We start from the raw sequence: 26,757 nt of genomic DNA, 5'->3' as shown, positions 1-26,757 counted from the left end.
GTGGCGTCTCCCAAATCGCTGCTGGTTCCAATGGTTGAATGGTGTTTCCATCCCCGTGCAAAGCGTCGCTGCCTCTATGATGTTCTAAAGGACTTATTTTGATTATGTTTTAGGTTTTCTTCCCACAGGGGCAAGTCTGATGTCGGTGGGACCATCTTCTTACAGACCTTACTCAAATTTAGTGATTTAGAGAGCAAAAATACCAAGGTTTCAATGTTTTGTGGGGTAATCCTGTAAATTAACGTGCCGGCTTCAAATCCAGGCTGTGCTCCTTTCCCTGCCCTCCCTATGGACATCATCAGGTTGACAGTTTTCCTTGGATTTGGGAGTTTTTTGGGGAAAAAATAGGGGAAAAGCACAGCATGCTCAAGAGCATGTAGTGGTAAGATACATACATGCTTGTTCCCATCTCAAGGTTTGCTGAGTTTTGTATTTATTTCACCCAGCCTGGGGGGAATATAGTGATTTATTCCTTAGGGGAATCATCTATAAAGTCCACCTGGCTGGGACAAAATCATCTTTGAAGAGAGATGACAAAGATTTGCCTTATTTATCTAAGAGGAAAACCTGGTAGGAAGGGTATGATGGGCCTGGGAAATACAGAATATGGTTAAAATGAGCAATCAAGTGCTGCTCGTTCAGGAAGAGGAATCAGGGGCTGAGAAATGCTGCAAAAACCCACCGGGGAATACTTGACTTGATAAAAGGAAAATTTCATGCGTCTGGTCCATAATGAGCCTATATGCTGTGGGTTTAGCTCTTTTTCTCTTTGCAACTGACTTAAATTCTGACCGGTGGGTGCATGGTATGGTGTATCAGATTTGTTTTTGGATGAGAGAAGCTTCCCCGCCGCCGTTAAACGCATTTTTAGGAGGTTTTTTAACCCTGTTTCCATGCAAACTTCAGCTCCGGTTTATTCCGCTCTCCTCCAGGTACTTGGCAGTGGATGGATTTAATACTTAACTACAGCCCATTCGCGCACCTCACCTGCCCGAGGAGATGCGGGGAGGTGATTTGCATGTTTATTAAATATCTTTTGGTAGGATACACAAGCCGCATTGCCGCATCTCGCCTCGCGATGCTGGGAGGTGAAGCAGCGACGGGAGGGGGGAAAACCCTCCGCAGCAAAGCACGTTCTCATATATTCAAGGTAAAAGAAGCTCGAGGAGTCAGGATCTTGCAAAGGTGACGGACAGACCCCAAGGTGCGAGGATTTTTATGGTTTTTCCCCCAAATTTACCAGCAATTTGTATAATCTGGTGCAGCAGCAATGAAATGCTTGTTCCCCCCCGGGATTCCCCAAAAAAACCCTTATTTTCTTTTCATTTTTGCTTTAGTTTTAGGAAGCAATGAGCCGTCCCGTGAGGTATTTAGCCAGTCCAGCGTGGGGTTGTTGAAAAGCTCCTTTTAACCCATTTTTGCTAAGAAAAACCGTCTTGTGCAACTGCTCCTTGTACCCAACACTTGAAATTCGGGGCCAGCTTGGTCAGTCACCTCAAAACCTCTGTTTTGAGGCTTTTGACCCAAAAAGCATCCACTTGGGAAGGCCATGCACTAAAGCGATGCTGCAAACCCCATTGCGGGGCTTGGATGTCAAGGAATTGACCTATATCTCTTTAATTTGGGTCAAAACGAAGTTGATTTTGCTTGTAGTCGTGTTTGCTAACCCTGAGAGATCTTGCATAATTCACCTTTATTTTAAAGCAAATACATCGCTACTGGGGAAAAAAAGCACGCAAACAAGCAAATCCCATTTACACCTTTGGGAAGGAGACTCGACCATGTGGAAATAAACGGGATATTTGGCTGGAAACTTCCCCAGTGCCCAAATTTCACCTGTTTGCATCGGCATGTGTTGCTTGTTATCTGTCTTTCTCGCTGGGTGATGGACGGTGCTTAAAGTCAGTATCTAGAGCAGAAAACACACACTCTGGAGATGGATGGATACTCCGTGAAACATCGTATGTGCCCAAGGTGATACAGGCATCGTAAGAGCTCCCCTGACAATGTGTAAAAACATTTATTGATGCTTCAAACCCACAGATTTATGGGCTTGGGGAGGTAATACGTGAAAAGAAAGCGGGCGTAGAGATGCTGGGAGCGAGGAGGAGGAAGGTCTGGATGATGCAGCTGGTGTAAGTGGTCTTAATATGGAAATAGAAGGTGACTTGGAGCAGAGATACAAAGGAATTGTGGTGGATTTGCTGGAAACTAACACAATTTTTCCCGCTGGCAAAGGTCGGGTTGGGTGACCAGGGCAGTCCCTTCAGGCTACAGATGCTCGGAGGTGCATGGCGAAGGGAGGTGAAGCTCGGAATACGGGATGCAAGAAGAATTTAGGAGACGTGAAGCGAGGTGATGGCCGCGAGAGGCGCGGGTGACGCTTCTTTTTGCAGGAGCGCAAACAGCCTGACGGCACCTCTGTTTAAACAGGCGCCGGCTGCTTGTTTGCTTCCAGGGATTTGGGTGATGAGAAGCGTTGGAAAAGCCGCTTGACCCCCGGTGCAAGCCCAGGATCACCCCCATGCCTTGGAAATCCCTCCGCGGATACAGCGGGGATGGATTTACCTTGGTACGGGGAGGTGGGAGCCAGCAAACCCCCCCTGCTCCTGCCGTGCCAAGGGCTGGAGGGGGCCTGTCTGATCGCGTTTGCCTGGGTCCCGCTGAGCTCTGCCTTCTCAGCCTCAGCTTTTCCCAAGGTTTTCGGGCATCCACGGAAGAGCCGAGGTCAAAAGGGGATAAAATCGGGGCTGGCAAAGCTCCTGCTGCCATCAGCGTCCCTGCTTTTTGTGGGGGGACACGCTACACTGGGTATGAACCCACCCCAAGATGCAGATGTTTTATTAAGCAACTCTTCCATGCAAAAAAAAATATATATTATGCTATTAGCATCCTATAAACCCCCAACCTGTGCTGGATCAGCCCCTTGAAATACAAGCGAAGCTCAAGCACGGAGGAGCAAAGCACCAAGACACAGAAAAGACCTGACAGGCTTTTGCGAGCGAGCGATCGGTAAATAAATATCAGAGATCTCGGCGCTGAGATGGCAGCGGGGCCGGGTTCTGCTGAGCCCGGCACCTTTGCTACCTGAAGGGAAATTTGCTTTATAAAACACTGGAAAAAATCAGTAAAGGGAGGGTGAGCAGCGTGATGGGAGGGAGGTCCGAGTGCTCCCCAAGTCACCGCTCGCTCCGTTTGCAAAGCGAGCGGCCCCAAAATGCAGCTGTGCAAACAAACCCGCAACAGGGGAGATGATGCCAAAATGTATTTTAGCAAAATAGATTAAAATCCCCATGGTTTATGGCCACCTGCAACAGCCCGCAGCTGGTGGGGGGCTGCCCTCTGCTTTTAAAGGTGACTGTCCCTCCATCCGTGTGTCTGTCTGTCTTTCTCTGCCACTCGAGGTTGGAAACACATGGCATGGGTTGGATTTGGGGTTGGCAAGAGGGTTTTTCCCTGTCGTGTAGAGCAGCAGCTGGGTTTTTCTGGCTTTGTGCTGAATATTTTCACTGTGAAAGTGGCCCTGACCATTAAGAGGAGATTTATAGATGTAGATATATATAATTTATTTTTTTTAACAGCTGCTAAGTGCCAGCTCTGCAGAACAATGATGGAGCTTTGCAAGCTATTGGGACCCATCGTCCCTCCTCTCCATGATGCCTCCATCCCGAGGGATGCTGTATCCATCCCAAAGGACACTGATATCCATCCCGAAGGATGCTGTATCCATCCCGAGGGATGCTGTATCCATCCCAAAGGACACTGATATCCATCCCAAAGGATGCTGTATCCATCCCAAAGGATGCTGCATCCATGCACTGGTCCCATTTTATCCCAAGCATCCCCACACCAGCACTTCTCCCCAAGCGGAAATCCATCCCCTTGCACCCATCCAAGGGCAGACTGCTCTCCTGGAGCCCTCACTCTGCGTATCAGGGATAAATTAACAATTATTCCTATGTTCCAATCCCAAATCCACTTCCTCGTGAGTGCAGGAGCTTTGAGGCTCAGCTGTTTGGCTCTGCTTTCTTGCTCATCGCCCACCGTGCCTTGTCGTGACTGGGAAATGTTATTTACCCCTTTTTCCACTCTTTTCGGGGCTCCTGCATGCCCTGCCAAAGCCACCATCTGACTCAAATAGGATCTGTCCCCAGAGACTCATACCTCGGCAAAAAAAAACCCATGGGAGGCTGTAGGTAGCTCCGACCCAGCACCATCTCCATCCTTTACCCTCTCAATTACATGGTAATGCATATTAAAATTACAAATTTATTTATAGCCTCTATTTTCTCATCTCCCCCCACAACTCCACCATTTTTTACAGCTCATCCACCGTAACAAATTCGACTTCATAAAGCAAAGGCACGGGTTATTATTGCCTGATGGAAATAAACGGTAGCAGCCGATCTTTATTCCCGGGCCTGGCATTTGTCTCCCTGAATGCTTAACACAGTTTCGGTCGACACTTCAGATTTGTTCCAGTTGCTAAAGACGGTGACAAGCTCAGCTCAGGGTGGGTGTTTCCTCCCTCTCCTCGCTCCTTGTGTCGTGTTTTACTGGTGAACTCCCCGTTATTTGTTCTCCAAGGGGATGCTCTGTTGCAACCCCCTCGTTATTTGTTCAGGTAAAGACGCTCCTTTGCAAACTCTGAGTTATTTGTTCAGCAAGGTGATGCTCCATTGCAACCCCCCCCTTATTTGTTCACTGAGGTGATGTAGCATTGCAAACCCCTCGTTATTTGTTCACTGAGGTGACGCTCCATTGCAATCCCCCGTTATTTGTTCGCTGAGGTGATGCTCCATTGCAATCCCCCGTTACTTGTTTGTTAAGGTGATGTTCCATTGCAAACCCCCAGTTATTTGCTCATTGAGGTGACGTTCTGTTGCAATCCCCCGTTATTTGTTCAGCAGAAGGATGCTCTGATGTAAACTCACAGTTATTTGTTCACCAAGGTGGTGCTCCATTGCAAACCCCCTTTATTTGTTCACTAAGGTGATGTTTGATCACAAACCCCCCATTATTTGTTCACTAAGGTGATACTCCATCACAAACCCCCCGTTATTTGTTCACTAAGATGATGCTCCATTGCAAACCCCCCGTTATTTGTTCATTGAGGTGATGTTCCATTGCAAACTCGCCGTTATTTGTCCAACAGAGAATATTCCATTGCAACTCCCCCATTATTTGTTCACTAAGGTGATGTTCCTTCACAAACCCCCTGTTATTTGTTCAGCAGAGGGATGCTCTGATATAAACTCACAGTTATTTGTTCACCAAGGTGATGTTCCATTGCAAACTCCCCATTTTTTGCTCACCAAGGTGACATTCCATTGCGAACCCGCTTTATTTGTTCACTGAGTTGATGTTCCATTGCAAACCCCCTTATTTGTTCACTAAGGTGATGCTCCATTGCAAATTGCCCCATTATTTGTTCAATGGATGGATGCTCCATTGCAACCCCCCGTTATTTGTTCAGCCAAGGGATGCTCTGATGCAAATCCCCCCTTATTTGCTCACCAAGGTGATGCTCCATTGCAAACCCCCCATTTTTTTGGTCACTGAGGTGATGTTCCACTACAAATCCCTCCTTATATGCTCACCAAGGTGACATTCCATTGCAAATTCCCCATTATTTGCTCGCCAAGTTGATGCTCTATTGCAAACCCCATTATTCATTCAATGGAGGGATGCTCAAAAAGAGCATCTTCTTGCAAAACTTGGACCTTTGGGGGTTGAGAGGGTTCACCCCAAATTTATGGGGACAAAACAAGGATGAAGACAATGGGATGGATGGGAAAAAAGATCCTAAAATTATTGCTGAATATTTATTTACCTCCTTTCCAAGGTTGAGAGGCCCTAATTGATCATTAGTGGGGCTTTTTGAACTGGGTTTATTGGGGAAAAGGAGAATTTTGTCTGTATCTGGCACTGCTTAGTGGCAATTCGTTTGGTGAAGATGAGGATGGATGTAACCCCAGCAACCCCATTCAAAAAAAAGAGGCCATGAAGCTGGTCCTGAGCGGGTTTTGAGGCCGTTTGACCCATATATGTGCAAAAATAGCATCATTGTAGTGCAAAAATAAGGGGGATGGAGGATGGGGGGATGGAGGTGGGAAAAATGCTGTGGAAAGGGCATCTGCAACTTTTAATCTTATTTATATCCATCCCATAGCTGTCATCAGCCTATTTATACAGCTGTGAAGACATCCTCTCAAACGTCTTATATGTGTATATATATCTATCTATATCTGTGCATATGCACTTTTATATTTATATAGTCCCTAGGAGGATTCATTTAGCGCCGGGAGATGTTTCTTGGAGGGAACTGAGGGCTGTGGGCTGCTCGAGGTGCTTTTGGGATCAGCATCCTATTAAAAAAGCCGAATCTCTCCCATGGCGGTTGGTGTTAAAGGGGATTTTTTGGCCCCTTCTGGCTCGGAGATGCAGGAGCATCGGGTACATTGGGCAAAGCACAGACCCCAAACAATTAGGGGGGCAATTTAGGGCTATTCTAGGGTGGAATAAAATACTAAGGTTTTGGGTAAATCGTGGGTTTGGGGGAAAAATCGCAGCAGATGAGATGTTTCAATTTGGGGTTTTTTAAGGCAGATTTCTGTAACAAAATGTTCTTTGCAGCTGAAACACTGCAAACCCTCCAACTGAGGGGAGGGAGAGACAGGCCACGCTAATCCTTTCAAAATACTCCCTGTTCTTCCAAAAACATGATATTCAAACCCAAACCCCCTCCTTGGGTGACTTACAGGCATGAAATACTGCAGTGGTTTTTAAAAATGATGATTTTATTCACTCATTTTGGTGGAAAATGGTAAATCCAGCCTTAATATTGACTCACTGACTCTAGGGGAGGACGGGGCTGAACGTATGGAGACTTATATTCTGAATTCTGCCTGTATAGAAGGGCTGTTTCTCTCTCTTGTGTGACCATATATTTAGCTATAAGTCCCATTTTGTTGCGTAGATAAATGAAATAATACCTTTTGAAACGCATTAGCCACCAGCGTGGATTTATAATTATTATTATAAATAATAATGGAATCATTCTAGCCCCAAACGCCAGCCCTGGGAATCAATCAACGCACAGTGCGTGTAAAGCAAGGTTGACTAATACCTTAATTTGGGGAGATTTGGGGATAAAGGCACATTTAGGCGGTGGGTTCGGGGGCTCTGGGGTTTGCTCTTGCTTTTCTGCGTCGACGCCGGAATGTATTAATTATAGTTTATTAATTACAACGCGAGCGCTGTGAAAAGCCCCTCGTTAACGTGACGACGCTCTCTTTGCTCCTCGTGGGTTTTCCACCGCTGGGCTTGTCAAGGGAGGAGAAAAGCATCGAACAAATCGCTTTAATTCCCTCCCGCATCACAGGGCTTTGATACTTCGCGTTACCTGGCCGGAGCGGGCTCGGTCGAGGGAATTCAGCGCTTAATAATACGCTAAAAATAAATGCAATGAGATGCTTTTCCAACCAGGGAAACGGTGGGTTTGGCTCCAACTGCTTCGCTAAGAAATACTTGTGGAAGGAACGCAGTTGTTTCATTTTATGGTGGTTTTTTATTGCTAAAAACCAGATGTTGCGGGTGGGAAAAGCCAGAGCTTGGGTGGAGGAAAAGGGTTTGGGTTCAATGCAGCGTGTTGGGTCATCCCATGGTGATGTGTTTGTGTTTTATTTGCTTTTTGTTTCTATTATTGAAGGAAAACTGCTTGGGAGGAGAAAAAGGGATTATTTGAAGTCAAGCACCTGTGATTTGATTGAATTTTCCCCCAGTTTCAAGGCGCCGAGGGATGATGTGGGGTTTGGGAGCACCGTGGCGGGGTTCATTATTCCATGGGGCAATTAGCCAAGGATATATCTCCATCAACGCTAATTAACCCTTCATACCATGAGAACACTCTTTGCGACACAGGCGATATCTCCTCTTCATCCTATCGGGATGCTGATGCTTTGGGGTGAATTAATGTCATTTTAGCTCACAAGCAAAGGAATTTTGCATGTTGAGGAGCAGATTAAGCACTGTCTGTATTACCATTAACCCTATTTATTATTATTTATAATATTTCCTTATTAACTTATTATTCCAGCTCTATACAAGCATTTTCCAGCAGTGGGGATGGTGCAAGTGCGGGGTGTTTGGGACCAGCTGAGCTCCTGAATATATTACATTGAGATTTAGGGAAAATTTGGGTTATTCCAGGCTCGGTGGGGACTTTCTGTTGGGGAACATCCCCCCAGTTTGGGCTTTGGCCCCATTTTTTGGGGGGCGCTCAACGCCCCGTGAAGGGCAGGGGGAGCCACGTGCTGCTCTTTTCCCTCATTAATCTTGATTACGGAGCCCTGGCGCCCCAGTTAATTTTCTTGTAGATGCATATCAGTCATGTAGCTGGGAATCTCGCAAAAGCTAATGAGGAATCGCATCCTCACCACGTTATTACTCGGCTAATTAGTACACGGGCTTCTTCTGGAAAGGTCAGGAGAGAGGAGCTGAGAAACTGTTGCCTTTTGGAGCCTTTTTTTGGTGCCGAATTGGGGTCGCCGAGGACAGATGGAGGAGACTCATCCGCAAGACTCTGCCCTGGATTTAAGCTGCTCCCAAAGGGCTAAAGCTTTGGACCTAGTTTTTCCAAGCTGGATCCATCCCTCATGAAGGTGGGAAGGACGGGAGGACGACAGCTCCATCCCAAAATAGGGACGTATATTTTCAGGACGTGATGAAGAAGCGATCTGGCCTTTGGGCGATGAGCTGGGGCTGTGGGGAAACGCTGATTTATTGAAAAATACATGGAATAACCCCTTTCATGGTGTGGATGGCTGCGTTTAGCTGGGGAAGAAGCATCATTCCCCATCGGCTTGGTTCATTTTCTTCTTTTCTAGGGGCCCAAAGCCCCCAGGGCTCTCAACCGAGGAGCTTTTACCAGCCGCTGGATTCACACAAAATTAAAACCCAGGCGAAACCCAACTGAGCCAGACACCCAATACAAACGGCAGTATTTTTATCCACCAATTTACATCACTTACTGTCTCCTTCGATGTCCTGGGATGCGGCTGACAGGCCCGTGCGCTTCTCTCCGGGTTTCCCTGCGCTCGAATACGAAATCTGGAGGCTGCCAAAGCCGCTTTGCCGCGGGAAAACAAGTCCTGCTCTCAATGTTTCGAGTTATTTAGTTTATGCTTCTCTCACCAGCTCATTGCTTTTGCTCTGGGGGAAGGTTGTCCAGCCAAAAGACGGAGCTAAAGGGCTAAAATTCAGGTTGAGAAGGTGTGGGATTTTATTTTAAATGTGTTTTTATATGGTGGGGTGTAGCTGTCGGACATCTCCTGTGTTGTTTTTAGCTGGATATGACCTTTCTCCAATTCCCAGCATAAAATCTCCACTCTTTACTCACCTTGCCTATGAGTACAAGGGGAGGAAAAATGCTCCGTGCGCCTCCCTGGGATACATTAAAATCGGGTTATTCCCGCTTGCTTGGGATGGGAGCGGAAAAAGGGGCTGGTGAGTGATGGAGCCGGGGGTTTGCAGCAAAAATACAAGAAGCAGCAGCTCATCTCGGTGGAGACATCTCAAGGAGCGGCTCTTACAGGAGCTGACAGCACCATTTGGGTCGAGCGCGGGCTGTTAACCCCGCAGAGCGGCTTGAAACCAAACAACAGCACGTTGGGCTTGGCTGAACTCGGTTTTACCTCCAGGCCGCCTAGTTAGGCCGGAGCTTTTTTAGGGTTTGCTGGGATGCGGCCCCACGAGTGCCGGTTCTTCTTCCTCTCATTGTTATAAACCCAGGAGAGCAAAGGAAAAGGCGCTGTCTCCCGGGGAGCCATCAAATCCAGGATCAAACAAAGCGCGATTTGATTTCTGGATGGCTCCGTGCAAGAACGAGCTGTGGCTTTTCCCAGCGGATGGAAAGCGGAGCGAGAGGGGAACGAAAATCCAGCTCACTCAGGGGAATTGCAGCAACTAATTGGTTTTATTTAGTATTTTTTATGCACTGATCTACACAGAGCCTGATGCTTTCAAGGTGGGGATTTAAGAAACAAGCCCCAACCCACCAGTTTCCAGCAGAGTGGTGTCGCTGGTTGTGCTGAAGTCTGAAGGCTGTTCCCCATCCTTACCCCAGGGACACCTTCAGTCCTTATGCTTTTATTTTGGCAAATATAACCCCCAGAAGAGGATGCTGGTTTTGGGGAGTGTTATTTTACATGGGGTTGACTTTTGAGGGGCTTTCGCCTGATTTTGGGAAGCGGTGGCATTAAGCCGGGCTTGAGGGCTGTAAGAAAAGGTGTTGGGGTGAGCACACGGGACTGGGAAAAAAAGTGAAAAACAGTGGTAAAAAAGCTGATTTTGTAAAGAAAAAAGGTGTGTTTTAGGGAAATGCTGCTTCTAAGGTGGAATTGCAACAGAAAAAGGCCTCAAACCTGGAGGAGAAGCTTCTTCCAGCTCCCAGATCTCTTCTGCCGTGGCTGTTTGTGAGCCCCGCGCTGCCCCAATCCCTACCTGCGCCCTGTATAAATAGTATTTGTGTTTTCCTCTATGTCCAGGAACTAATCAAATCTGGGGAGCTGGAGGAAAACAAGGTCACTGCAAAGCAGGGCCATGGAGGGGGTGCGTCCCCAGCCGGTGTGTGCGTTTTGGGGGGGACTCAGTGTTTCCAGGGCTGGATCCTGGGGTGCAGGGAACTGCTGGAGGAAGGGGGGGGCACATGGAAACTGCAGTCCCAGGGCTCCCTTTGGTTACTTGCACCCCACATTTCTGCCTGCACCTCACATTTCTGTCTGCATCCCGCATCCCTGCCCGCATCCCTGCCTGCAACCCCCATCCATGCCTGAATCTTGCCCTCCTGCCTGCATCCCTGCCTGCATTCCTGCGTACATCTTGCCCTTCTGCCTGCATCCCGCATCCCTGCCTACATCTTGCCCTTCTGCCTGCACCCCCCATCCCTGCCTGCACCCCCCATCCCTGCCTGCACCCCCCATCCCTGCCTGCACGCCCCATCCCTGCCTGCATCTTGCCCTTCTGCCTGCACCCCGCATCCCTGCCTGCACCCCACATTTCTGCCTGCATCCCACATCTCTGCCTGCATCCTTCCCTCTTCTGCACCCCACATCTCTGCCTGCATCTTGCCCTCCTGCCTGCATCCCGCATCCTTCCCCTGCCCCCGCTGGATCGCACATTGCCTCCTGTGTACTACCCCCCCGCCAAACCCTGCTCCCCCTCCCTAAACTGAGCTCCCTCCTTCCACCCCCTCAATACACCCCAGCCCTGCCCACACCTCCCCCCAAATCCTGCATCCCTTTCTCCGTCCTTTCCCGCATCCTCACCGCCCCCCCATAGCCCCTCCCGGGGGCCGGGCCGGGGCGGGCTCAGCAGCGGGGGGGGGGGGCCGGGGGCGGGCGGCCGCCAGTTCGCTCCGCTCCCGCTGCAATAAATCGGCTTAGGGCGGCAGCAACGACGGGTGCGGGCCGAGGAGCTGCGGGGGGGGGACACAAAACCCGGGCTGAACCCCCCACCGCCATGCCCGCCTGCCCCCCGGATAAAGGGCTGGGGGGCCGGTGAGCCCCCCAATGGGGCTGCCCCCCCCCGTGGGCATCATGCGGACAATGAGCCCCCTCCTGTGCCTGCTGCTCTGGGACCTGCTGGACCTGGTGCTGGGTGAGTGTCACCCCCCCAAAAAATAACCCACCTGTACCCTTGTAAGAGTGCGGCGGATTTGGGTTTTGCACCCCCCAGGGACTTGGGGGGGCTGTGGGGTGGGGGGCAGGTGCCCAGTTTGGACTCAATAATGGGAGACTGGTTTCGGAGTCACTTGGTAATGGAGCGACCGGTTTGGACCTGTCAATGGGGTGCCCCCCCCCGAACTGGCGTTTGAAGCCCATTAATGGGGTGCTGGTGTTGGAGCCGTTAATGGGGGAGACATTAATAGAGGAGCAATTAATAGTGGATGTGTTAATAGGGCAGCTGTTTTGGATCCGGTAATTGGGTGCTGGAGGCAGGGTGAGAAGATGGGGGATGCTCGTCCCTCACCCCTGAGCATCACTGAGAGGGGACCAGTATCCCCGTCCCCGCTCCGTACTGGGGCTCCGGCTGCGAGTCCCATTCCTGGCTCCGCTCGCTCCATACTGGGGTCCATGCCCTGGGGACCCCCATGAGTGTTTAGGGGCATTTTGCAGCACCCAGGGGACCCCCAACCCTTTGGGTATGCAAGGGGGTGCCCTAAACCCCACAGATGGGAGGGAGGGGACACCCAGCATGGAGCAGCAGCCCCCCAGTCCCCAATGAACATTTTGACTCCCGCTTATCTTTGTCGAGGTTTTCCAACCCATCCCCAAAAATGGGGCTCTTAGGATGTAAAATCAACGGGGCAGGAAACTTTCCCCTCCCCGCATCCCGGTGGAGGGGGAGCCGTGCAATTTGATTTCTTGTGCGTTCGCACGCAATCATTCTTCTCTTTCCCCTGTTTCCCCACGCGTCCCCCTCCCCGTGCCCCCCCAAATCACCCACTCTGGGGTCTCAGGTGGCGGCTCTTTAATGAGCACAGCGAGACCCGGCTGCTCTCCGGAGCCTCAGAGGCTTTGCCAAGCGCCGCCTGATCCAGGGATGAGCAGAGCTCGCTAGCTCCTCGTTTTATTATTCTTTTTATTTATAATGTACTTTTTCCTCTCCGGAAAGCACCGTCAGCTGCTGCAGGGCGCGGGGGGGAGCGGCGGCCGCATTCTGCGGGCTTGAGCGGGGAGAGCTCAACACAAAGGAGCCGATTCTTCCCCAGCATCGCGAGCAGCTCCAAAACAATCCCTGGAGGACCACAGACCGCTGAGTTTAGGCTCAGATTTAGCTGAACCAGGGACGGGGAAGCATCGTGCATCTCCTGCATCCCTTTTTGCCATTCCCCCCCGCAATGGGTTTTATGTGCTGCGGGGCTGCGGCTGCTGCTTTTTTCCCCTTCCCCGGTTTGCTCCGAGCATCCCAACTGCCCAACACGCGGTCGATAATCGAACCCGCACAGCTCAGGGTGGGGGGAACACGTCCCAAATCCAGTCCTGCCTCCCACCTGGATCTCCTTTCCACCTCCACCACTGTTTTAAGGTCACGGGTAGATAATTTCCAAGGAAAAACGCATCCCCCGAGCTTTTCCCCGGCGGCAAGCTGTCCATCATATCCATGGAGCTCTTTTCCACCCTTTATCCTGTTTTTTCATCGCTGCAAATTGGGCGATCGCTCTTCTGCTGCCGATTTGTGAGAGCAGGCGTGCGGGTGTTTGCGGTGCCTGTTTTGGTGGGGAAAAAGAAGAGGAAAAAGTTGGTTTGCGATGGGTCTAGAGGACGCTGGTGGCCCTCAGGGGTCAAATGTGGGTTATAAAATGATGCAGGACGAGGATCATGGTGTTCAATAGGGTCTCATGAGCGGGTTTGTCAGGTTTGGGCATCCACGAGCCAGGTTTGGGCTCTTCAAACCACGCTGGGACTTTGCTACTTTCCTGTATCCTGAGCATCAGCTGCTTTAAGCATCTCCTAGCACTCAATAGAGAAACACTGTCCCTCCCAAAAACAAAACCAGTTTGCACTGTGCTTTTTCAGCAAACGGCTAAAAATCATTGCAAAAAGGCTCATTTTGGGGTTGGCGCTCCCATCGTGGTGCCTCCCTTTGCTCCGGGAAGCCGGAGCTGCAGAGGCCGAGCGCTCGCTCCCAAAACTGGGTGGGCAGATGGCTTTTCCGTGGCTGACAGCATCCTTGGCCGGAGCTGCCGGCGTCGTGGGGAGGAAGGACGTGCCCCATGAATTTTGTCCCTTCCCAGCACTTTATTTCGCACGGGATCCATCAGCATCCAGCCCCATCTCCTGGGGACACACAGGGGGGCACGTGCCCAAAACTCCCACTGCTTTTAGTGTATTTGCTCTCTGTGTCTCTCATATACCTCCCATGTCATTTTGCGGGGGGAATCTTGCTTATTTTTATTGTCACTATACATCACACGGTGCCCCCGTCGCTGCCACATCCACAAGGAGCAACAAGATCCCGAGCACTGGGGATCCTTCCCATCCCAAAATCACCTGTGCCTTTATTAGGAATATTTTTAAGGTTTCCATCCATCGCCTCGTAACTAAAAGCCCTTTTCTTTACCCAAACGAAGCCGCTTGTGCGGTAGGTCGGCCGCATCCTTCCCGATGTGTTAAACATCCCTCCCAGGAGCATCGCCCCTTGTAAGACAGCTCTTTTATTTTTAATATCTAACAAGCTCAATCTTGGCCAGCAAAAGCCGCCTAGGGCAGGGCCAGAAGTGGGTTAAAGAGCCGTCAAGATGAGAAAACGAGGCTGCACAGAGGAGGCGAGCGGCTGGACCAGGGATAATGATGGAGATGGAGCCCCAGGGTCTGGTCACCCCCCCCTTAGATTTTGGGAAGCCCCATCTGCAACCAGGATTTTTCTGGCATTGCCGAAATCCGAGCTGGCGCTCAGCTTGTCGCCTGAAATATGTTGCCGTCAAACATTCGCGGGGGTTTGTGTTACAGCCGTGGAAAATCAGAGCTGTGTTTTGCAAACATGAAAGGAAAGGGCTGAATATGTCAAGTTTTGATCTGGGTGAGATATTTATATAGTCTCTATCTGAGCGGTTTGGTTGAGCTGCTGTTTCCACCCCCACGGTGCCTCATGAGATGGGGAAAATTCAAGTGTAGCTTCTTATTTGAAGCTGCTTATGGGTTTTCCGGGATTTGCCCCAAAAGGCCAGGTTTGCTTGGGCCGGGCTTTGCAGGGATCTATCCTAAGGGTTATCCCTGCACTGCTGCTTCAAACCAAAAACCAGCTTGGAAAAATCCCTTTAGGGTTGTAATTTTCTCAGCAAGCTGAATTTCTCCCCTCTCTCCTTTCACCCCGAGGCTTTTCCTCGCAGGGGTTTTCCCAGCTCACATCCAACCCTTTAATTGCAAGCCTGGAAAAGCTCTTGATTTTGTCCTTTCCGTAGGAAAATACCGGCGTGCGGCTTTTGCCGGGGTGATGGGAGCCACCTGCTCGCGTCTCTGCTGAGCTCACTTAAACCAAAGAGGGGTTTGGTGGGAGTTTGAGCTCTGGGGGGGACGAGGGGAAAGGAGGAGCGTCCCCTACGCCACGTGGGAGCGAAACCTGCTCCGGTTCACCTGCAAACTCGGCACTGACCCGAAAAACCATCCCACGCTCCCTCCGTCCTTTTCTCCTCCTGCTTTTCCCCGGCAAATCATGCATTCAGCTCAGGGTCACCTCATTTTTTAATCCTCGCCTACTATTTCTATGGATTCTGCATTTCTATGAAGCCTGGGCTTTGCTCGCCGGTAAATCCAGGCCACGCAGCACCGTCCGAAAATCCTCCTGGCCGTACTAATTGCCCTTCCCCAATTAGCCCAATTTTTCTCTTCCCACCAGCTACATTTTTGAACAGTTTAGAGCTGACAGTTTGAACCCAGAGCTCTTAAAAAACCCTTTAACACATGCAACGATCTTTCCCTTGCCTTATACCTTCCCAAGCTAATGAGCATCTTTGGGGTGCGGAGATAGTCTAGGCTTTATTAATCTGTGGAAACACTCATGCATTAAATCGTGGCTGGTCCCTGGTTGTCCCTGAGCATTTCAGAAGCTCCCCCATGTGTCAGAGCTCAGTTTTGTGGTGTTTACCCCCCAAATTCCCTTCCTGCAACAAGCAATCCCTTGGAATTCTTAGTACCCCCCCAAAAAAGTCCAGCCTAGGGATGCTGGAGGGTTTGGGTTGGGGATGCTCCCCTTGCTGCTGAAATAAGGGCTTGTGGTACAGGTTTGCTTGCAAGAGCCTTGAGCTAAGCAGCCCTTCCTGTGTGCTAAATGCTATATGCTAAACACTATATGCTAAAGGCTATATGCTAAATGCAAAGTGCAACACGTTAAATGCCAAGTGCTAAATGCTACATTCTATGTACAAGGTGCCAAATGCAACGTGCTACATGCTGAATGCAAGGTGCTAAATGCAAAGTGCTATATGCTAACGCTAAGTGCCAGGTGCTAAATGCAAGGTGCAATGTTCTATATGCAATGCGCTAAATGCAAGATGCTATATGTTACCCACTAAATGCAAGGTGCTGTCTGCTAAGTGCAAGGTGCTATATATTACCTACTAAATGCAAGGTGTTACGTTCTATATGCAGTGTGCTACGTGCTAAATGCAAGGTGCTATATGTTACATGCTAAATGCAAGGTGCTAAATGAAAAGTGCTATATGCTAACGCTAAGTGTCAGGTGCTAAATGCAAGGTGCAACATTCTATATGCAATGTGCTAAATGCAAGATGCTATATATTACCCCCTAAATGCAACGTACTGCCTGCTAAATGCAAGGTGCTATATATTACCCACTAAATGCAAGGTGTTACGTTCTATATGCAACGTGCTACGTGCTAAATGCAAGGTGCTATATGTTACATGCTAAATGTAAGGTGCTAAATGCAAAGTGCTATATGCTAAAGCTAAATGCCAGGTGCTAAATGCAAGGTGCAATGTTCTATATGCAATGCGCTAAATACGGTATGCTAAATGCAAGGTGCTATATGTTACATGCTAAATGCAAGGTGTTACGTTCTATATGCAAGGTGCTACCTGTTAAATGCGAGGCGCTAAATGTGATGTGCTACATGCTAAATGCTAAATTCTACATGCTAAATGCAAAGTGCTATATGCTGCTTGCTAAATGCTATATGCCATATGCTAAATACTGTATACCTCACAGGCCTCCTGTATGCGCTGTGATTTCTCCGATGCCTTCAAGCCCTTGCAGGCAAGGTATCTATACCCTGGTGTTGCATCCGGGCTTGGGCAACGTGGAAATGCAGCTCAGCTCCTGCATCGATGGGTTTTCACGGAGCATCCAGAGGTGACATTAACCATGTTCTCACAAACCTCCCATTCCTGGGAGATGTTTCGGGTTTATTTTCCTGGTTGTCATTGCAGAAATGGTCTTTTCTGTCAGAAAATCCTTGACTGGGAAAGCTTGACCAGCTTTGCCTTGTTCCTTTTGCCAAGATCTGCCGACGAAAAGCCCTCCGCTGTGTGGTGATAAGAGCGGGTTTGATTTAATCCAGATGTGCTAATGGCTCGGGAATTAGGCTTAGACAGGGACAAGGATCCTGCGAAGGCTCCTGCAGCACTTGTTGAGGGAAAAGCCTCCCAGGAAGGTGGGATGGAGCCAACACCTTATCCTAGCAAGGATGGGGATGGCCAGGACCTGCCTGGGACCAGGCACAGGGAGGACAAACCATCACCCCGCTTGGGACCCATGGGATTTCCTCAGCGCTTTGGGCTTTTTCCCCCTGTTTTCTATGAGAAAACCGCGGTTTCAGTGACACCATATCTTGCTCTTTTCTCAGCAAAAAGGCAAATCAAGGGAAGGAGCCCCCAAATCTTGATTTCCTGGAGGTGCAGCTCTTGCTTTGCAAACTTTGCACATCACAAATCCCGCTGCGAGGAGGAGGATGCAGCTGATGCCGCCGGTTCTGTTCCCTTGCCAAGCTGCTCTCTTTGCCCTTTTGTTTGCTTGCTGCCGAGGCACTTGGAGCACTGATGGGCTTGTTTTTCACTAATGACTGGCGCTCACATTATCTCTTCCCCCAGCATTATCTCCTTCCTACTTTTCCCCTTCTCCTTCCTAAAATAAACCGTCAATCACGGGCTTGTTTTCGACGCTTTTGGGGGCTGGAGTCACCCGGAGTGCCAAGGGCAGGCGGGCTCATAGCAAAATGCGGCGACAATAACCCAGCGCCATGGTTCCCTCTATAGAATTATTCTATAAAATGAAGTTTTTAGGGTCTGCTGAACCATTTGAACTGGGGAAGGTGTTTGTTTTTACTCTCATTTGGCTGAAAAATTTGGTTGATCCCACCTAAACACTGTGTCAGAGCCCTCCCCATGTGCTTATCTAGTGGGGTGACCTCAAGGCCTTCTTGGGGGACCCTCCTTGCTGCAATTCCGTGATCTCGCAGCATTAGCACCTGGTTTATGTGTGTTGGCAGCAGAGGAGCCACTCCTTTAAAATGCAATTGGTGCTGGTGTTAGCTAGAAGCAAAAAATCTCATTAATAGGATCCTGACAACCCCAATGAGGGACGTTTGGAGTGAGGAGGAAGATTTGGAGAAGGATGGAGATTGGTTTGGAGCGAGGATGGAGGTTGGAGAAAGGTGGAGGTTTGAAGCGAGGATGGAGGTTTGAAGCGAGGATGGAGGTTTGGAGTGAGGATGGAGGTTGGAGAAGGATGAAGGTTGGTTTGGAGAAGGATGGAGGTTTGGAGCGAGGATGGAGGTTGGTTTGGGGCAGGATGGGGGTTTGGAGCAGGATGGAGGTTGGTTTGGAGCGAGGATGGAGGTTGGTTTGGGGCAGGATGGGGGTTTGGAGCAGGATGGGGGTTGGTTTGGAGCGAGGATGGGGGTTGGTTTGGGGCAGGATGGGGGTTTGGAGCAGGATGGAGGTTGGTTTGGAGCGAGGATGGAGGTTGGCTTGGAGCGAGGATGGAGGTTGGCTTGGAGCGAGGATGGAGGTTGGCTTGGAGCGAGGATGGAGGTTGGCTTGGAGCAAGAATGGAGGTTGTTTTGGAGCAAGGATGGAGGTTGGTTTGGAGCAAGGATGAAGGTTTGGGTGCGTGTATTTATACCTATTTTTTTCCTTCACAAAGGGATGCAGAGCAATGGAAAGATGCAGAGCGATGGGGGTTTGGTTCCTTCGGGTGATGGGTGGGATGCAGGGGGACACTCGGGTTTGCTTCTGGGTGGACTGCCAGCCATGGAAATGCGTTTTTTGGGATGTGTTTCATTGATAACCCTGGATTCACTGGTAGGAATGCTGCTTTTGATGGTGCTCGTGCTGGGGCTGGTTTTCCACTTGGGGCTGATAATGCTTGAGAAGAGGAAAATGATGACAAGTGAGATTTTTGCCTGGCAGTTGGCGTTGTTTTGAGCACCGAGAGATGGGCCATAACATCAGGAGGAGGAGAAAAAGGCTCCAGCTCAGCAGGTATCACTAAAATCACCAGAATCACCCCAATTTTGAGGTGGTAGGGATGTGGGTGAGCTGAGCTCCCTGTACCCCATGAGCCTTCTCATAGAGACGAGCACCTTCTTCATGACAAGTTGGCTGTTGGCTCTGTCTTTCCTTCTAAAGTATATATACATATATATATATCTCCTTGTTTTGGCTGGAAATGATCTAGAAAGGCATTTTAATGGCCAAGTGATTTAGGTTTCCATCCCAGCTTTGCACCTCTGGAGAGCAGAGTTCAAAGCTTGGCTCTAAGTCGCGCTTGGGAAGATTTCCAGCCCAAATTCAGGCTGTTCCTTGATGTACTATGATCTGAGATAGTTTTTTTGCTCCATCAAGCATCTTCCTCATATTTTTAAGCCCAGAAAAGCCCTGTTCCCTGCAGATTCAGCTTCTGCACGAGCTGCAAGATGAAGGGACCACATGCTTTGCCGTGCCCAAGAGCATCCCAAGAGCCGGTGCTTGAATTTAACTGCTTTTCTTGGGTTTTCTCCCAAAGATGCACCTGCCAAGTCGTGTTGCAGGAGGAGATAGTGACTCAGAGCCGGGTGGGACGATTTGGCCAACTTTGCCTTATCCACCACCCCAAAATATATCCAGCGAGCTGGTGGCGAGCGGGGATTTTCCATGTAGAAATGCTGGAGAAGCATCATGTAACGGGTTGATATTACTCCAGAAAGAATGCAAAAAATAGAACACCACCAGAAACAAGGCTGAGTGATAACACCATTGATTTGGCCTCAGATAGACCATAATTCCTACAGAAAAACCTCCATCTCCACTCAAACCATCTCCCCGCCTCGCGACTCGATCATGAGATATTTCCCATAAGCGCCGGCGGAGGCGGCTCTTTTTAAGCTCTATTTATCTCTCGTTGCGTTATCACGGCTTTGTTTTATTTGCTTTCCTACGGAAGTTCTTTGCAAGCGGTCGCCTGGCTGAGGATGGTTGGGTTTCCTCCTGACGGAGAACACATTTACGCCGCTATAATTATAGCAGCAGCGTGGGAGCGCAGCGACGCTCGAGGTTTCCAAATTAAACCCGTCATCCGCTCCTAGAAACGCATCTTTAATGTCTTTGTATATTTTTTAGAGCGGGGAAATTACATCTGGGCGACTTCATGGTAGGAAATGATTTGGAAGGGGGTGGGATTTGGACATTTGGATGTTGGGGATGCTGGTGGCTCTGGGTTGATTTGCATGGACCACCCTCCTCTGGCTCCCGATCTGCGCAAAGCTCCCCGCCGCGAGAAAACAACCCGACTCTTTCGAATTGAAAGGGCTTATTTAAACAATGTTATCTCTCTGGTGAAGGGAGAGAAGCATATTGAATCGGTTATATTTAGTGCTGGGTGCAGGACAAAGCAGATGCGGAGAGATTTTTAACGCAAGAATGTTAATCACTTACGCCACACTGCCTTGGAGATGTGTGTGTGTATATATATATCTATATATCTAGTATTTTTTTTAATATATATGCTTAGACATGTATATACGCGTTGGGGATGAGGATGGAAGTCCAGCATCCCACCTCAATTTGCTTTTTGACCTTTTTCCACCCCATCTTTGTGCGGTGAAGCAATGCGGCTCTGGAGCTGGGGACCCCCGAATCGTGCAGCAGGAGGGATGCGCTTCAGCTCTATGGGGGTCTACACAGCCCCCTATCTTCCTGCCCCCCAAACTGGGCTGGAAATGGAAAGGAGAGCTCTTCCATGCTTTCAAATGGGCTGTTTAACAACCCCAGCAGCGCTCACCCCCCCGGCGAGCCGCGAGGAAAACCTACCGCATTACCCAGCCTCTCTTACCCAACCTCGCGGGAGCACTGAATTAAAGGAAATATTTTATGATCCTACGCTTCGTTATGTTTTATTAAAAGCAGAGCATCGGCCTCCCCTGCCACATTCATCAGATCAGAGGCTCTGGTATTTTTCTCTTTGCCCTTTTTTTCGCACTCCCGAGCTCTTTCTGTCGTTCCTAAAGCATCCAGCTGCTTGGCTTGGCCAGTCCAGGGTCTCCTGGCAGAGGAAAATATGCAATGGGGTGAAAAATGGGGCTGTTTGGTTTATCTAAGGATGCTCTGTATCCCAGCTGGCTGGGGAATGTGGGGTTGTGATGCAGGAACAGGGCTGGATGTGGGACAAGTGGAGTCACAGGGAGATGGAGCTGAGATCATCCCCAGAAAAAGATGCTCAGAAAAACCTCCTCTAATTTATCAGCTTTGCTGTGATCAAACTTGGGGTGCGAGGACCTCCGGGATGTCACCATTTTGGGGGAAAAACCCCAAAATGCCAAAATCCCCTCTGCAGGGATAACACATCGAGCAGGACTGGGAGTTTGCTCTATCAGCCTTGGAGATCAGGAGCAAGAAGGCAGACAAATACTGATAGCTGGGCATATCTGGAAGCAGTCGGGAGACAGAAAGGTATTAATTAGCAGTTATTTCTCAACGGTGCGGAGATGGATAGGGATTAAGGTAACAGCCATGTGTATCCTCTCCGTAAGAGCGGCAAAGTAACCGTAAATCAGCGTTGTGAATCAGTGCTGTAGGAGAGAGATATGTTTTAATCTTATTAGCAGCACGGCATTACTGGGAGAGCAAAGGGATTATTAATCATGGAGGGTTAATCGGGGAGGAGAGGGGAGCTTGGAATTAGCAATCTGGCTTTGGTCAGCAAGGGGGCGGTGGGGATGGAGGGGAAAAGGAGGCAGATGGGGCTGAGTTGGGGGAGATACTGAGGGAAACGGCAAAATCCTGTGCCGGGGGTGAGGGGGAGGTTGGGATGCGCTGAGCGCCAAATTGGTGCCTGTGAGGGGCTTTTCTGGGCCAGGGTCAGAGGCTGTAGCTGGAAATCCCGGTGTGTTGTGTCTGTTGTAATGTAGGATGTGCAGGTATTTGTTCCATGAACCCATCAGTCTGTCTGTCCATCCCTCCTTCCACCCATTCCTCTGCTCCATCCATCCCTCTGTTCTTCCCTCCATCCCCTCCGTCATCCCTCCATCCCTCTGTTCTTCCATCTATCCCTTCCTGCATCCCTCTATTCCTCCATCCCTTCCTTCATCCCTCCATCCCTCTATTTTTCCCATCTCTTCCTTCATCCCTGCCACTATCCCTCCATCCTTCTATTCCTTCATCCCTCCATCCTTCTATTCCTTCATCCCTCCATCCCTTCCTTTATTCCTTCATCCCTCCATCCCTTCCTTTATTCCTTCATCTTTCTGTTCCTTCATCTCTCCATCCCTTCCTTCTTCCCTGCATCCATCCTTTCCTTCATCCCTCCATCCCTCTACTTTTCCATCCATCTCTTCCTTCATCTCTCCATTTCTTCATCCTTTCCTTCATCCCTTCATCCTTCTATTCCTGCATCACTCCCTCCATCCCTCTCTCTCTGTTCCTTCGTCCATCCCTCTGTCTCTCCATCCATCCATCCATCCATCCCCTACTCCCATATACATCCAGAAACCCCAGCTGCCTCCAGAACATTCCCCATGAGAGCACAGAGGGGTTTTCAGAAAGGCTCAGGGTGGTTTTGGCTGTTTTTCAGCACCCAATTTCACTAACGAAGGTGACAATCCCACCTCCCCCAGCTCCCTCCAGGTCATTTTTGGGGTAAAAAGCTGCGCATCACTCTCTAACTTGCAAGAAAAATGTGGATTTAGTAGCACTTGGCACTTGCAGCTGGTGCCAGGCTTTGTTCCCCCTCCTCTGCCCGAGGTTGTGCTGCAGAGAAGTTGTTCAGAGGGAAAATGGGGGAAAAAATTATGAATAATCCCTTTGCAGTTCCGCGGCACAGGAATCGATGGTGCAGGCGGAGAGCGCTCCCGGCAGAGCCGGCGATGGAGGGGAGAATCGATGGCTGCCTCGTTTGTCACCAATCAGAAATATGGGATAATTGGATTTCCTGCAAATAGAGAAATAAATAAGTGAATTCATCAGCTGGGTCACGGTCATCGACTTCTCTTGGGCCACCTTGGCAGAGCAAAACCCCGCCGACCCCTCGCCGGGACGCTTAACTCCGTGGGAAACCTAATGGCAGCATCTAAACCTAAACCCTCATCCTCGGTCTTTAGTGAAATTAATTCTCTTTCCCGGTTCTGCCGACCCCAAGTCTGTGTATCTCCCGCTAAAGCTGGAAGAAGAGATGGTTTAGGGAGGATTGTGGGGTTTTAGGTGGGAAAAATTCAAAATTCCACTTATTTTGCAGAGGAACAGCATCTTTAATAACCTCTCATTATTACTCCAGGATGGGATTTTTGCTGGATCTCAGATGGGTTTGTGAAAGGTCTTACTTGCAAGTGGGGAAACTGAGGCACGCAGCAAGACTTGCTCCCAAGAGCATCCTTTGAGCATCTCCCTGCCGCTCCCAGCTCCGCTAATTAGCCCTGACTGGGATTAAGCTCCAGCCTAGATTAACACCGTGAGCCGTGCTTTCCAATAATGAGCTGCCGGTGTCATAATCCTCACCCCGACGGGGGACGAAGCAGCAGCAAAACCATCGGCGGGTCCATCCCCGCTCACCCAAGACCCGGATCAGACTATGCCGAGGGCTCAACACCTTTTTTTCCAGACTTCAACATCTGTATCTAATCCATCCGCTTCAGTTTAGAGCTCTGACAAACCAGCCTGGATACAAATAATTCACTTTAGTTTTTTTCCTTCTGAATTGCATCTCCGGGGTGGTTTTTTTGCTCAGCACCAGCTGGAGACGAGACCCTTGATCCCAGGTGAGGTTTTCCATAATCCCCCGTGCTCGGGGGCAGCGTCCAGATGTTGCATCTTCCTGATGCCAACACAGGGAGAGCTGCCAGAAGTGAATCTCTTCTGTGTCAGGATGCAAAGCAGAGCCTGTTGCTGGAAAAGAGGTTTTTTGGGGCGAAAAAAACCCCAACATATCCAAGTCTTTGCAGCACAGGATTATAACATAGTATCTCCTTCTCCTGCTGCACTTAATTCTGGATTAACCCCCCACATCTGCATGGGGTTTGCTGGAGATTTGCAGATCCGTGATGAAAAATAATGCAAAAGGAGAGGGAATGTGAATTTTTGGCATGGGGAGGCTGCTAAGGTTGCATCCTGACACCTGGGCATTAACCCACACCATGCCCAGGCGTTGGGGGGGCAACATATTCTATTGCAATGCATTTTTAGGGGGGATGTTGCAGCATCCTGAAGGCGTCGCGTTGAATTTGGTGGCTCCCACTCTGCAAAAGTAGGAGTGTAGAAAAATACCCCATCTGGTGAGCTCAGGATTTGTTGGGGAAAGACAAGACCCCACTGTGAGTCTCTCTGGAAATACATGGAATTACTAATAAATGCGCTCGGAGGAGCATCCCATGGCACAGCACGGGGAGAGCTGCTAAAGCGCTAACAGGGTCGGGGGATATAAAGAGTTGGGTTTTTTTAGCAGGTCTTGGGGTTAATTAACAGCTACAATGAAGCGTCATTAGAAAAAGGAGAAAGCAAATCTCTGCTGGGAGTTATTAGCACGAGCGGCACGCGGTAGGGGGTTCTGGCTCTGCGGTTGCGCTCGGTGGCAATTTGGGGTGGAAATCTTAAGGAAAATTCAGGGGCTTTGGGGGAAATCTGCAGGAGGACAAGAATCCAGTGGGAATTGGGTTTGCTTAAATGGGGAAAGGAAAATTTGGGGTGAGAGAGGAGGGATGAGGGCTCAGAGCTTCTCCAAGGCATGGGCAGCATCTCCCAGCCCTTGCACCTTGTTTTGCCTGGATCTGTTTGCTTCAGCTCATGAAACGGGAAGAAAATTGGGGTTCAATTGGTTTCGAGGGCTCTGCCTTAAACAGCTGACATGGGGGTTTTTCAAACAGCATGACTGGCAAGGTAATTGACCCTATTTGCATATATGCAAATGAAGAGTGTCATCTCTATTTGAAAAATAGAGCATGGGAGGCCCTGGTTGACCCACAGGGGGTTTTGGCTTCGTTTTGGCACCGGCGGTGGCTTGTGCAGCCGGGGAGAGGCCAAGAGGTGCCAGCAAAGCCATTGCTCCCAATTGGTTATGTCACGACCACCCATTTTAGCGGCTGTAAACGGCAGCTGGGTGCTCCAGCACTCTGGTTTAATGGCAATATCAGCGGTGTGAAGATGCGGTAGTAAAATTCTCCTTCCCCCCCCACCCGGCGTCGTTAGGAAGCGGAGGCGTGTGTTATAAGCCATTGGCTTTACGGCGATGCTGAGCAGCGTGGGGGGAGAAATTATAAATAAAGCTTTACCGAGCTGGAGTAAGTGCTGCTAAACATACTTCACGTCCGCACGACGGCGGGAGATAAATATTAAATCTATAATTTACGTACACAACTTCCCAGCCTGTGCGGGGGGGGTCTGGTAGCAGCTAATACAATACGATATATCAAGAAGAGTTATCAAAGCGGTAAGCACAACCCTGCTGATAAGCTGTGTATGATGGTGAGACCCATCGTCTTCACGTAGACTGGTCTTTTTGGGGGTTGATTGATGGGGTTTTGGGGTTGGGTCAGTGTTTCGCAAGTGGCTGTTGGTTTTGGGTGGGTCTCTGGTCTTTCTCCATGTTCATCTAGGGGTAACCTCATGCATCATGGGTGTTGAAGTATTACCCAAATGGAAGAGATTTCCCATTCATCCCAGTAAGGTACCCTCAAAATCCTGCTGCTCCCAGTTGTCCAGTGCCTGTTGCTTTCCTCCAAACCTCCTTTTTCTTGCATTCACCCCCAAATCATCACTTCTCCACCACCTGGAGCATCTCTCATTTTGTAGGCGATGGGTTTGGCTTTGCGGGGTGGGCGAGATATGGCCCTTGGCTTCATGACTTCAGGATTTATGCTGCTAACGTTGCATCTCTGAGTTTCTGTCTTGGAAACCACCTGATTTTTAGGTTGCAGGATCCATTGAGCATCCAAATGACACATTGAAGGTTATTCCAGGTGTTTGTAGCAGGACACGGGTTTGTTCCAGACGTTTTGCCTCCAAACTTCCATCTTCTCGCTGGCATGACCCATTTCCTGAGGATTTGAGGCAAACGCCTTGACGGAGATGTAGTACAAGCACTAACTCAGTGCCGCGAGTCGAATGAGCTGAGCTAGAAATGGGCTTTCTCATCTTGTGCTCCAATGAGCTGGAACAACCCTTGCCGATGAGCTTTCACTTAGAAAAGGCGCGATGGAGACGTTAAAGCGGGTTTTGTCTCGGTCCGTGCCCAAACCGCATAGCTGATACGGATGGCTCCATCCGCCGTGGATTTGTTTGTTGGGAGACACGCGCCGAAGGTGGCGATGGGTTTGTGAAAACGGTGGTGTTTACATCTGGTCTATTAAGCTGGCGCTTGGTGATGGATAGAGCTGGTGGTTGAGTGGCTGATAGAAGGAAATGGGAGAGAGGAATGTGGAAGAGGTGGATGGAGGAGATGGGAAAGATGGATGTTGGAAAGGGAAAGGTGAAAGTGGTGGAAGGAAGAGATGGAGAAGGGGCAGGAGATGGATGTTGGGAAGGTGGAAATGCTGGAAGGAGGAGATAAAGATGGATGTTGGAGAGGGAAAGATGGAAATGGTGGATGAAGGAGGTGGAGAAGGGGCAGGAGATGCACATTGGAGAAGTGGAAGTGGTGGAAGGAGGAGATGGAAAAGATGGATGTTGGAAAGGTGGAGATGGTGGATGGAGGAGATGGAGAAGAGGCAGGAGATGGACGTTGGAAAGGTGGAAATGATGGAAGGAAGTGATGGAAAGGAGGCAGGAGATGGATGTT

At 49.6% G+C, this 26,757-nt stretch overlaps 1 protein-coding gene across 3 annotated transcripts in view; it reads left to right on the top strand.

Moving 5' to 3' along the window:
- The first annotated feature begins 11,391 nt into the window (after positions 1–11,391).
- The window catches only part of IGSF21 (immunoglobin superfamily member 21), a 39,655-nt gene continuing 24,289 nt past the window's right edge, over positions 11,392–26,757 (top strand). The window contains exon 1 of one of the 3 annotated variants that reach the window (XM_065038103.1): positions 11,392–11,658. In XM_065038103.1, the coding sequence (XP_064894175.1) occupies positions 11,571–11,658 (88 nt within the window). In that variant the 5' untranslated portion in view covers positions 11,392–11,570. Of the gene's footprint in view, positions 11,659–22,802; positions 23,747–26,757 lie in introns of those variants that run through there. The other 2 variants (XM_065038104.1, XM_065038105.1) reach the window with 2 other exon arrangements.

Source organism: Columba livia, chromosome 21, assembly GCF_036013475.1.
Source record: "Columba livia isolate bColLiv1 breed racing homer chromosome 21, bColLiv1.pat.W.v2, whole genome shotgun sequence".
NCBI classification, from domain to species: Eukaryota; Metazoa; Chordata; class Aves; order Columbiformes; family Columbidae; genus Columba; species Columba livia.
This window is presented reverse-complemented; position numbering and strand designations above follow the sequence as displayed.